The sequence below is a fragment of the Podarcis cretensis genome (genome assembly GCF_951804945.1).
Source record: "Podarcis cretensis genome assembly, chromosome: 14".
In the NCBI taxonomy this organism is placed as follows: domain Eukaryota; kingdom Metazoa; phylum Chordata; class Lepidosauria; order Squamata; family Lacertidae; genus Podarcis; species Podarcis cretensis.
The window spans coordinates 53,792,339-53,805,490 of NC_137183.1; the positions used below are offsets into that span (position 1 = coordinate 53,792,339).

A 13,152-nucleotide genomic window follows, 5' to 3' on the forward strand; every position below is an offset into this window, starting at 1 on the left:
TGCACCCGGAGGTGCTTTCGAACTGCTAGGTTGGCAGGCGCTGGGACCGAGCAGCGGGAGCGCACCCCGCCGCAGGGATTCGAACCGCCGACCTTTCGATCGGCAAGCCCTAGGCGCTGAGGCTTTAACCCACAGCGCCACCTGACGTAGGCATCCAAACGGTAGCCTGTATGTTTTCCTCATTTACCCTTTCCAACAAAAAATCCAGAAAGTTATTAGCATTAGGCAGGACCTTTGCAATGATGAGATCAGCTTCTGGCTCTCTTGACCCCAGTGTGTTCTGGGGGGTGGGAGCCAGTTGGGGGTGGAGTTGAGCAGGTGGGTGGCAGAGCTGCTTGTAGTGAACATGTCTTTCGGTGATGCCTTCTGCCCTTACAGCAGCGGCTGGGTCATCACCTCCCGCCTGTGGTTTGTAACTACTTGGTGATATAGCCCCCACTTCTTGGGTAAGAGAGCGGTGAAGAGAGATAATAATAATAATAATAATAATAATAATAATAATAATAATAATAATAATAATAATTTATTATTTGTACCCCAGCCACTCTGGGCGGCTTCCAACAAAGATTAAAAAATACATTAAAATGTCACACATTAAAAACTTCCCTGAACAGGGCTGCCTTCAGATGTCTTCTAAATTTCAGTTGTTTATTTCCTTGACATCTGATGGGGTTCCACAGGGCGGGTGCCACTACCAAGAAGGCCCTCTGCCTGGTTCCCTGTAACTTGGCTTCTCACAGTGAGGGAACCGCCAGAAGGCCCTCGGCGCTGGACCTCAGTGTCCGGGCTGGATGATGGGGGTGGAGACGCTCCTTCGGGTTTACAGGACTGAAGCCGTTTAGGGCTTTCAAGGTCAGCACCAACACTTTGAATTGTGCTCGGAAATGTACTGGGAGCCACTGTAGGTCTTTCAGGACCAGTGTTATATGGTCTCAGCAGCCACTCCCAGTCACCAGTCTAGCTGCTGCATTCTGGATTAATCGCAGCTTCCGAGTCACCTTCAAAGGTAGTCCCACATACAGCACATGGCAGTAGTCCAAGTGGGAGATAACTGGAGCATGCACCACTCTGGTGAGACAGTGCGCAGGCAGGTAGGGTCTCATCCTGCATACCAGATGGAGCTGCTAGACAGCTGCCTTGGACACAGTATTGACCTACGCCTCCATGGACAGCTGTGAGTCCAAAATGACTCCCAGGCTGCGCACCTGGTCCTTCAGGGCCACAGTTGCCCCATTCAGGACCAGGGAGTCCTCCACACCCGCCCGCCCCAACCCAAACGAACCCAACCATCAAAACAAAACAAAACAAAACAAAAACCCTGCACCTAACACTTAGGTTACTTGCGATTGAGCCATTTTTTCTGGTCCTGCACATGCTTTCATTACAACACCTCTTAAACTGGTTTTCTTTCACTGGCTGTCTCTCCAGCTATGGAATCTGGCCACACAGTTTGTTTAAGAAGCTGGGGATTCCTGGCCCAAGGCCTTTGCCTTTAACCTGGACCTTTCTTGAGTACCGGAAAGTGAGTGTTCTGCAACCAGTCTTGTGACAGTCGCCCTGTGGCAATCAAGAGCGGGTGACTTTGCGAGTTGATGAAACATCAACTAGGATTTCTGCAATTTGATGTTTTCAGTGCTAAAGAGTGCATTTTCCTGGGGAAAGTGGTGCAGTAAACAGTTGGAGGATGGATGGCGGCTAACAGATTGAGGTTGAATCCTGACAAGACAGAAGTACTGTTCTTGGGGGACAGGGGGCAGTTGAGTTTATTCACTGCTGCTGAATAAACTAAACTTCACCCTGTCATCTACTGCCTTCATAGACTTCTTTATTGATGCTGTCAAAAAAATCAAGAAGGACCATCAAAAGAATCAGCACCCAGTCAGTATGGCCCCTTCCTGGACATTGCATGTGAAAGGTCAGGTGTGTGATTGACACTCCGTTCTGTCCTGCTAACCCTTGCCTCTGTCTCTGTTCCTTTGCAGGACAGAGTTGACTTTCTGCAGCTCATGGTGGACTCCCAGATCTCAGACAACGTCTCCAATGAAGCAAATTCCTATAAAGGTAAATAGACAGGTGGCACCTCCGAACAGTGGCTGTGTTTGCAGGTTTCCCACAGGCATCTGGGGGGGCTGCTGTGAGAACAGGATGCTGGGCTAGCTGAGTCCCATTGGTGTGATCCACCAAACTCTGGTTGGGTTTCTAATGATTTATATCCCTCTGTTGAAGGCCACTCCCACCTACAAAGCTGTCCTTCAGTTGGAGTATCTGGACTTAAAGCTTATCCAAAGCACATTTTCACTCCTCAAAGAAGTCTGGGCACTATCATTCGTCCAACATTGCTGAGAATCTTAACTCTCTGAGAGGTAAAAAAAACAAACTACAGTGCCTCGATTTTTTTTTTTTTTGTGGGACAAAAAGTGCTTCTAATGTGCTCTCAAGGTGATGTGCGCACAACTTATGTGACCTGCTCCCTCAGTTTCCATATTATGCTCAGCAGTGACCTGGAGGAGAGTTTGGAGAGGGAAGTGGGAGAGAAGGGGAAAGAGCCAGTGGGGTGCAGTGGTTAGAGTGCCGGACTAGGACCTGGGAGAGACTGGGGTTCAAATCCCGCCACACAACCACAATGGAGCTCACTGTATGACCAGTCAATTCTTTCTCAGCCCAGCCTCCCTCACAGGGTTCTTGTGGGGATAAAATGGGGAGGGGGAAAACAAGCCAGTATGAAGTGGTTAGAGTGGTGGGCTAGGGGGAAATGGGGGTTCAAATCCCAGTCAATTCTTTCTCAGCCCAGCCTCCCTCACAGGGTTCTTGTGGGGATAAAATGGGGAGGGGGAAAACAAGCCAGTATGAAGTGGTTAGAGTGGTGGGCTAGGGGGAAATGGGGGTTCAAATCCCAGTCAATTCTTTCTCAGCCCAGCTTCCCTCACAGGGTTCTTGTGGGGATAAAATGGGGAGGGGGAAAACAAGCCAGTATGAAGTGGTTAGAGTGGTGGGCTAGGGGGAAATGGGGGTTCAAATCCCAGTCAATTCTTTCTCAGCCCAGCTTCCCTCACAGGGTTCTTGTGGGGATAAAATGGGGAGGGGGAAAACAAGCCAGTATGAAGTGGTTAGAGTGGTGGGCTAGGGGGAAATGGGGGTTCAAATCCCAGTCAATTCTTTCTCAGCCCAGCTTCCCTCACAGGGTTCTTGTGGGGATAAAATGGGGAGGGGGAAAACAAGCCAGTATGAAGTGGTTAGAGTGGTGGGCTAGGGGGAAATGGGGGTTCAAATCCCAGTCAATTCTTTCTCAGCCCAGCTTCCCTCACAGGGTTCTTGTGGGGATAAAATGGGGAGGGGGAAAACAAGCCAGTATGAAGTGGTTAGAGTGGTGGGCTAGGGGAAAATGGGGGTTCAAATCCCTCCACCTGGCTAAAATAAAGCTCACTGGCAGACCTTGGGGGTCAGTCGCTGTCTCTCAGCCTAACCTGCCTCACAGGGACCTTGTGAAGATTAAACGAAGAGCAGGAGGTGGGAATTAAGTTTACACCACATTGAGCTCCTTGGAGAAAAAGTTAGAAGGTAAATGCAAAAACACCTTTATCGGAACCCAGACTCTGGCATCCCCAAACTCGGCCCTCCAGATGTTTTGGGACTACAACTCCCATCATCCCTAGCTAACAGGACCAGTGGTCAGGGATGATGGGGATTGTAGTCCGAAAACATCTGTACGGCCGAGTTTGGGAGTGCCTGCTGTACATGTTGCCAATCGGCTATCATGATGTGACCACTATTTTTCCCCTACCAGAATGTTTGTAATATTTTTTTTTGGTTTCGAAATAAAAGAAAAAAAGAAAGATCCCCCATGAAGGTGCCAGGCACCCACAAATTTCAGTGCCAGGGCCATGCACACTACATGGCACCCACGACCTCGGGCACCCACGGTCGCGAGCTGGCACTCCTGATGCCAACTGTTCCGCTTTGCAGAGACCCTGGGAGTTGCGCCCACGTCTCCTCCTGCTTTGCAAGTTGACGCTCCGGGTTGCCGAGGACCCAGGACGCAACAGGATGTGATGCTGATGCTGCAAAACGAAACTACCAGCGCAATTTTTGTGGCTGGGAGCCACCAGGAAACAGAGAGAGAAAGAGTGTGTTACGCAACGAGGAGAGCCACCACTCGCCTCTCCGGGCTTCACGTGACGTGACGGCCAAGTAAAAGCAAAACTGCGCCTCGGAGGCTGACTCTCTTGGCAAAAGCAAGCTTCTTCTTCCTCCTCCTCGGCCTCGGGAACGAAAGAGCGCGACTGCTGGTTCTGGCACCCTCCTGGCCGCAGGATGGGCTTCTTCTTCCTGCCCAGCCTTTCTTCAGAAACCTGGGTGCTGCTTCTCGTCTTCCTGGTCCTTCTGGGACTGTGAGTTCAACTCAGAGAACAGGGAGCGCGCACGGGCGGGCGGCGGTTGTTTCTCCGGGATCGGCGGAACCTGCTGCTGCGGGATTCCAGGAAGGAAAGGGCTGGCCAGATGTTCGGGGAAGCGCTGTCGCCCGCGCCTAGCGCGCTGCCTTGCCCGCGGAAGGGCTCCGGGTTTAAGCCCCTGGAGCCTCTCCGGGGAAGACTTGGGCCAGGCGCCCTTTCTGAAACCCTGGAGAGCTCCTAGGGCCGCTCAGCGGGGACAGCGCAGAGCTGGACGGAGCAATGGCCTCACTCGGCAGAAGTCGAAATCAGCCCTTTGTTCAGATCCTGAGGACTGGGAACTTGGCTTTTGGAGAGAAAGGCTGTAGTAGTTCAGGGGTAAGGGCACCTGCTTTGCAGGCAGAAGGCACCAAGGCTCAGCTCCCCGTGGCCTCTCCAGACGGGGCTGGGAGATTCCCCTGCCTGGAATGCTGCCGGTCAGTGCCGACACTTCTACTTCTGTGTGCACAGACTTTGGTCTGTGGCAACTTCCTGCGTTTCAAAGGTGCCGTTTTGCCAAGCTGCTGTTTACTGGGAAGGAAGAGGCTAAAAGCGAGAGAAGAGGCAAGCAGCTCTGGTACTTTTCCAGGGTCGCTGCAGAGAGCAGAGGGATCTCTCTTCCTCCTCCACATGTTTACAAAGGGCTCCCCATCTGCACGAGGCAGGCAGCTGTTCTGTAGGAGAAGCTTCCCCCGGCCCTGTAGTTCTGTGGCAGGAAAAGTGCTACCTGATGAATTTCTGCTGGGTCTGTAGCCTTCAGAGGTCCTTCATGTTGGCTCTAATCTAATCTCTGTCCCAGGCTGTGCCCGATGGAGGCGAGGCCTGCTGCAGCTGCAAGGTCTAAGGGTCAAAAGTGAGAGTTGTGGCCTCTGCAAAAGTGGGGTCCCGGACACCCACCCCAAAGCCCTGCCCTGGTGCCACCACAGCCCAACAGCAAGCAAACAGCTTCTTAGGCTAGCACAATAAATAAATAAATAAATAAAAATGTAAAATCTACAGTGTTCGAAATGCCCGGTGTATTTCGTGACTGGTGTGGGTCCAATTTGAAACCACGTGGAGATTTCTGGACGCCAGGTTGGCAACTGACATTTCCACCTGGCTGGCCCCTGGCCTCCTTAAGCAGGGCAGCAGAAGAGCTCATTTGTTGCATTGATTTTCCACCTTTTTCTCCAAGGAGTACATGGTTGAGCTCTACTCCTCAGTTAATCCCTACAACAGCCCTGTGAGGTGGGCTAAGAGGCTGTGACAGGCCCAAGGTCACCCAGTCAGCTTATAGATATATGGAACTGAAATGTTTAATAAATAATAATAATAATAATAATAAATGGTGCTTTGACGTTCTGTTTGTTATTCTAAAGCAGCAATGCTGCAGCAAGCAAAGGCTACAGCAGCTCAGACAGCTGCTTTTGGCTGCAAAGCCAGACAGGATGTTTGTGACTGTTGCCATGGAAACAAAGGGGCAGTCCATTCTGTACTGAGCACCGGATGTTAGCTCAGTGTGTGTGTCATATGACCTGTACAGGATGTACATAGGTGGAGTTTGTGAGTTTCTCTCTGTTTGTTGAACAGAGCAGACATGTTTTCTCTGTACTGAAGTGAAAGACAGGAATAAAGACAATGTAGATACATTTCTGTCTGAGTCTGATTCCCCTCCCTGGGGATATGCAGGGAGCAGGGAGAAGAGAAGCAGTTGGTGTGTTTTTCTCACAGCCTGAGAAAAATCGCCGGAACGGACCTCGTGTGTTTTTCCTACCGGGAGTCGCCGGAGGGAGGTCGAAAGAATTCAGCCGGTGCCTGGTGAGATAGGCACATACCTCTGACCGGCCCTGAATTTTGACATTGGTAGCAGAGGACGGTTGCTACGATCCATGGGAGTCTGCATCAAGGAGACTGTATTCATCCCTCTCCATGGAAGCCTGAGATGGATGCTGATTCTCTGCAGCTAGAAGCTGACCAGAAGAAGCTGAAAGCCAAGCTACGGAGCCCAGGTATGAGATTTTCGGGCTTAAGAGTGTGAATGCAGATTGATTAATTCTCTGCTTCATGGGAGCAACGTTTGGGAAAAACAGCTCCGAGAGAGAAGAGTCTGCATTCCAAACATTCCTGTGGTTTTTCCTGTCCAAGGAAAGGAATGTGGTTGCTTAGCAACGCAGGCCAGTTTCAAGATAAGGGCTGGAAGTCGTGTTTTGACTAGGCCCTTACAAAGGAACTGTTTAGGGGGACTTTCCAAGCGGCCAGTGTTATTGCTGCCAGGTGCACAGAGTATAAACAAGCCAGCTATTGGATTTTAGAGGCTTGTGTTTGGGAGTCAATGCAAGGACTCAAAATGGATGTCAAGAAGGGAGTTTTGCCTTCTCCATCCCTCTTGACCAGTGACAATTATGCATCTTGGTCTATTAAGATGAAGGCCTTGCTGCAGAATCAGAGACTGTTTAGGGTGATTGAGAACCCCATCCCTGCAGCACCAACGCCTGTTTGGGAGTCACAGGATATGAAGGCCAGAACCGCTATAATTCTGTGCGTGTCGGACTCTCAGCTTATTCATATACAAGATTTACCGCACGCGAAAGATGTTTGGGACACGCTGAGAAGGACACATCAGAGAGATGCAGGTTCTTCAGCGTTGCTGTATTTTGAAAAGCTGACTAACCTGAGGCTTGCGCCTGATGGAGATGTTCAAGCGCACCTGACGGAAATGAAATTTCTGCGTCAGCAGATGGTGGAACGCAATTTCCGTCTGCAGGAAGAAGTGTTTTGCTTCATGGTGATAAACAGCCTGAATCGGACTTACAAAACCGTTGCCAGTCAGCTGGGGTCTCTCCCAGCGCAAGATTTGACCTCGGACAGGGTCTTTGCCGTGGTCCTGAACGAACATGACAGACTTGCCGCCCTGGAAGTCAAGGACAGGGGGAGACAAGAACGGAGTTCAGACACCCCCACTGCTGTAGCTACTGGAGGAGACGCCGTAGCTTTGAACGTTGTCCGATGCCACAATTGTGGACAGACTGGGCATCTTCAGCGGTACTGCAAGAAGCCACGTCAGAACAAAGGAGCCAAGGGAAGCTCCACGAAGTCTGAGGCGTCAGGCAGAAGTCATGCCAAGTCACAGGCGAAGCCTGCAAAGGCTTTGATGTCCCTAAAAGCCATACCACAAGTGGGGAATTCCTTCGTTTTAGACACGGGAGCGACGGTTCACATGACCCATCGCAGGGATTTGTTTTCGTCGTTTAAGAAGCAAAGCTTCGTTGTACAACAAGCCAACGGTCGAGAGCTGGAAGCCACCGGAATTGGGACTGTGTATCTTAAAAGTCTAAACTTGACTATAAACAATGTTTATTTGGTTCCAGAGTTGAAGTACAATCTGCTCAGCGTTTCGCAGATTGCCAAGAAGGGACTAAAACTGTCCTATGATGATCAACACTGCGAGATCTACAAAGATGGAGAGTTGTATCTTTCTGCCAAAGAGAAAGATGGACTGTATTTGTTGACTTTTGATCAAAGTGATTACATGGAATGTAATTCTTGTGATTCTAACATGATTTCTTTTGCAGGTGTAGCTGAGAAGAGCGCCAAGCAGGTCACCTCAAGGGTCGACAAGGCATTTCAGCGGGTGTATGCTGATGTGATTGGTCCTTTAGCACCATCTAGAGGCAATGCAAAGTATTACCTAATTTGTGTTGATTCTTTTACAGGTTTTGTCTGGATTTATCTTTTGGAGAGACCAAAAGACGCCTTAGAAAGGTTTAAAGAGTTTTGTGACAAGGTTAAAAATATGCATGATGCTGACATAGATTGTCTTTGCACAGATGAGAAGCCAATTTTTCTCTTACAGGATTTCCAGAGGTTCCTGAAGAAGAAAGGGATAAGACACAAAATTGCTAGTTCCGAAGAAGCTTGGAACAGATGTGTCTGTGTTAGGGTGAACAAAGAATTGCAAAAGGGAATGCATGCGCAATTGCTTAGTTCACATCTGCCACATGAGTACTGGGCTGAGTCGCTAATGTCATATACTTATACGTGGTTGAGAAAGTTTTCAAAAGAGTTGGGAAGTTCTCCTTTTGAGAAACTGTTCCACAGAAAACCTTCTGTTGCCCATTTCAAAGTTTTTGGGTCTCATGTAAGGACAGAAGCTCCAGGTGGAGTAAAGAATGCCAGAGGCATTTTTGTGGGTTATGAAAAGGGTCTCTACAGAGTAATTTTGTCTGAATCTGGTAAGGTGATTCTCACAAAATTTCTAGAGAGTGCTCCTGAACAGGAGCGAGTGATTGTTCACACATTTCCCACAGGTGATGATGATGATTCTGATGATGATGATGATGAGTTTGATCTTATTGAGTTCAGTAGTACTGATGATGACAGCGATAGCTCAGACAGCTCAGTTGTCACAGTCATTGAGAAGAAATCTCACACAATGACTAGACCCTCAGAAGAGGAGGATGAACCACTGATTAAGCTTAGTACTGGTTCTTCAGAGAGTTCAGAGGCTGAACCAGAAAGCAAGGGAGAGCAGCACCTCTTACGTAGGTCTGAGAGAGCAACAAAGGGTGTACCACCCAAGAGGTATTCAAAAGAGTTTGCCAACCAAGCTATTGCATGTGTTGCTGTTGTAAACGACCAAGGTCAAATTGAAGCTGTGTCCGAGTCAGAGACAAAGGCACAACAGAGAGTTGTTAACCAAGGTAATGCAGAAGCACTCATTCCTTGGAAGTCACACAACCAGAGAGGTACATTGGTAAAACCAGTGGCGTGTAGTTCCAAGGGTGGAACTGAAACAACAGGGGAGTGTTATAAGTATAACAACTGTTTGTTTTCTTCTCTGGATGACGCTTTGCTCGCAGCACGCATTGATACTTTAGGGGGAGTATGTTATTCTAAAGCAGCAATGCTGCAGCAAGCAAAGGCTACAGCAGCTCAGACAGCTGCTTTTGGCTGCAAAGCCAGACAGGATGTTTGTGACTGTTGCCATGGAAACAAAGGGGCAGTCCATTCTGTACTGAGCACCGGATGTTAGCTCAGTGTGTGTGTCATATGACCTGTACAGGATGTACATAGGTGGAGTTTGTGAGTTTCTCTCTGTTTGTTGAACAGAGCAGACATGTTTTCTCTGTACTGAAGTGAAAGACAGGAATAAAGACAATGTAGATACATTTCTGTCTGAGTCTGATTCCCCTCCCTGGGGATATGCAGGGAGCAGGGAGAAGAGAAGCAGTTGGTGTGTTTTTCTCACAGCCTGAGAAAAATCGCCGGAACGGACCTCGTGTGTTTTTCCTACCGGGAGTCGCCGGAGGGAGGTCGAAAGAATTCAGCCGGTGCCTGGTGAGATAGGCACATACCTCTGACCGGCCCTGAATTTTGACACTGTTGTGGCGCCTGTAACCTTGGTTTCCAAGTGCTATTTGGCAATTAGCTTATACAGTGTTACCTCGGGTTGCAGACGCTTCATGTTACAGATGCTTCAGGTTACAGACTTTGCTAACCCAGAAATAGTACCTTAAGAACTTTGTTTCAGGATGAGAACAGAAATCGCGCGGCAACAGTGGGAGGCTCATTAGCTAATGTGGTGCTTCAGGTTAAGAATTGTTTCAGGTTAAGAACGGACCTCCAGAACGAATTAAGTTCTTAACCCAAGGTGCCACTGCATTTCTGAGTTTCTAAAACTGGCAATGCAGTCTGGCCAGGAGGTTGAAGGCTCACTCTGCCTCCCCTTTGCCAGGATCATAGGAGCATAGGAAAGTACTTAGTCAGATCTACTGGACCACCTGGCTCAATAGTGTCTGCCCTGACTAACAGCAGTTCTGCAGGATTTTAGGTAGGGCTCTCTCCCAGGCCTCCCTGGAACCAAGGTGGATTTAGAGGAGAGTGTCTAGTTCAGTCACACTGGGCGTCGAGCCTTGGGGACGCTGCAACTATTATTTACAATGGAAGGCAAGAGGCAGGGGGCGCCCAAATTTGATGTCGCACAGGATGCCTCTGAAATTTGAGGCCTCTTCTGCACAAATCCTGCTTGCAGTTTTGTTCTTCACTGGCTAGCATAGAAGCCAGGAGGGCTGGAAGAAAATGGAGATAGCCACACGTCCATCCTCAGCCAGGCTGTTCACCTGCAGGGAATTCCTGGTTGCCTGTGGCTTCTGGGCGAGCGGATAACTGCAAGGCCAGGTGGACTGGAATATCTTGTTTTTCAAAACACTTTTCTCATTGACTTCTCTTTCACTGGTTTTCTTTCCAGCTATGGGATCTGGCCATACAATTTCTTTAAGAAGCTGGGAATTCCTGGTCCAAGGCCTCTGCCCTTCATCGGGACCTTTCTCGAATACCGGAAAGTGAGTATTCTGTAGCCAGTCTTGTGAAAGTTGCCCTGGGAAGTACAGGGGTGCCTCGCAAGACGAAATTCGTTCCGCGAGTCTCTTCGTCTTGCGGTTTTTTCGTCTTGCGAAGCACGGCCATTAGCGGCTTAGCGGATTAGCGCTATTAGCAGCTATTAGCGGCTATTAGCGGCTATTAGCGGCTTAGCAGCTTAGAAAAAGGGGGGGAAGGAAAGGAAAAAGGGGGCGAAGCAAGCCCATAGGGAAATTCGTCTTGCGAAGCACCTCAAAAACGGAAAACTCTTTCGTCTAGCGAGTTTTTCATCTTGCGAGGCATTCGTCTTGCGGGGCACCACTGTAATCAAAGGATGGGGGAGGGAGGGGAGAGAGTAGGTGACTTTGGATGGGACAGGGAGTCTGTAGCTTGTATGTGACTCCCTATGTCCTGTACTGGTCATTTTGGAGACAAACGAAAAACTTTTAATACCATGGGACATTTTGAGATTTACCCTCAGAATTGATTTTTTGAATTGTTTTGTTAAAAGTGTGTTATGATTTCTGGTGTGTGTGAGTGAGTGTAGATGGTTTTTCAAATTAAAGTTTTGCAATCACATATCCAACCTTCATCCTAAAAACAAGATTCCATTTCCTCCTGCGTCTTCTACAATAACCCAAATCTTTTACATCTCTATTAAATCCAAAATTCACCATTAAACTACAGTGTTATTCCTACTAACAATTTTAACTGTTTACAATTATTATTATGATAGATTATAAATCCCCCCCCCCCTTATTAAAATTTTGGTATTTCTGATTTCTGATTCTTCCGGTCATTTTTTGCCATTTCAGCATAATCCATCAACTTAATCTGCCATTCTTCTCTGGTCAGGACCTTATCATCTTTCCATCTCTGGGCCAATAACATCCACACAGAAATTTTATGTATTAAAAAACTACACTCTTTTACTTTGTGTCAACCAACCTGCAAACATTTGCATTAAGGCATGGTTAAGCAGTGTATTGTTATGATTACTGCCCCCCTTTCCCCAAGGTATTATGAAGTGCAAAGTAATAAAAACAAACAAACTATTAAGAACAATAATAAAAATGCCTCAAAACACATGAAGGGCTTGGCCTGGCTTCTGCTTGACTGCTGCTTTACCACTAAATAAGAGCAAAAGTCAACTACTTTTTTGGATTGATTCAGCACTGAAGAGTGGGTTTTTCTGGAGAAAGTAACAGGGCAAATGGAAAAATCCCCAGGCCCCTGTCTAGGAAGCACGAGACAAGAGAAAGCGTGGACAAGCCCTTAGAACCAGCAAGCCCAATCCAGTTTTTCCTGAGTCCTCATCCTTGGCACCTTAGTTTCCAAACGTTTCTCTGAATCGGAAGGCCTTAGGCTGCTGGCAAAAAGGTAGAAAATATAAAGCCAGTCTTACCTCTCCGGGGAGGAAATACCACATTCTGGGAGCAACCACAGAAAAGGTTCTCTCTTGTGCCACCACTAACCATGATGAGATCACGAGAAGGTGCTCACCTGAGGTTCTTAGCACCCAGGCAGATTTGCACAGGGAGATGCAATATTCCAGGTAGCCTGGAATCTTAGGGTAAATAATAAACAACCACAACATACAAGCTTCCTTCTCTGCCACATTTATGTCCCACCCTTCCTTCAAGTTTTATTTCACCTTGTCCTTCCAAGAAGAAGAAGAAGAAGAAGAAGAAGAGTTTGGATTTGATATCCCGCCTTTCACTCCCTTTAAGGAGTCTCAAAGCGGCTAACATTCTCCTTTCCCTTCCTCCCCCACAACAAATACTCTGTGAGGTGAGTGGGGCTGAGAGACTTCAAAGAAGTGTGACTAGCCCAACGTCACCCAGCAACTGCATGTGGAGCAGCAGGGAAGCGAACCCAGTTCACCAGATTACGAGACTACCGCTCTTAACCACTACACCACACTGGCTATCAAGAAATGTTAAGGTAGTACCTAGGGAGTACTCAAGGCTAAGCAGGGACTCGAACTCAGGTCTCTGCAACCCAAGACCAGCATTCAGTTCTGGCTGTCCGTGTTGACTATGTCTACATATAGGAGATGATATGGGTGTTTTCAAACAAGCTATTTCCCAAGTGTATTCTAGCAGTCATGTTGTGGTGTGAACAGACGAGGAGGATGAATCACATTCCTGTGGTGTGTTTGGGTGTGTTTGGGCTGCTTCTGAGACAAAGCAAAGTTCTTTACAGCCCCTAAGTCTGCCTTGCCCTTAAGACAACACAGCTGCACTGACGGGAGATGCCTGTTTCTCTGACAACTGTTTTTATTGCTGCAGGGGATTCTGGAATTTGACCTGGAGTGTTTTCAGAAGTATGGCAAAATCTGGGGGTGAGTGTCCTGCAAAACAGAACCGGGCGTGTGGGGAGGTTGGTC

The 13,152-nt window shown here is 48.3% G+C and overlaps 1 protein-coding gene across 1 annotated transcript in view; it reads left to right on the plus strand.

The window, feature by feature from the left end:
• The first annotated feature begins 4,164 nt into the window (after window positions 1–4,164).
• Window positions 4,165–13,152, plus strand: part of LOC307203212 (cytochrome P450 3A24-like) — a 28,466-nt gene continuing 19,478 nt past the window's right edge. The window contains exons 1-3 of the mRNA XM_079953866.1: window positions 4,165–4,388; window positions 10,654–10,747; window positions 13,055–13,107. Of these exons, the coding sequence (XP_079809992.1) occupies window positions 4,312–4,388; window positions 10,654–10,747; window positions 13,055–13,107 (224 nt within the window). The 5' untranslated portion in view covers window positions 4,165–4,311. The remainder of the gene's footprint in view (window positions 4,389–10,653; window positions 10,748–13,054; window positions 13,108–13,152) is intronic.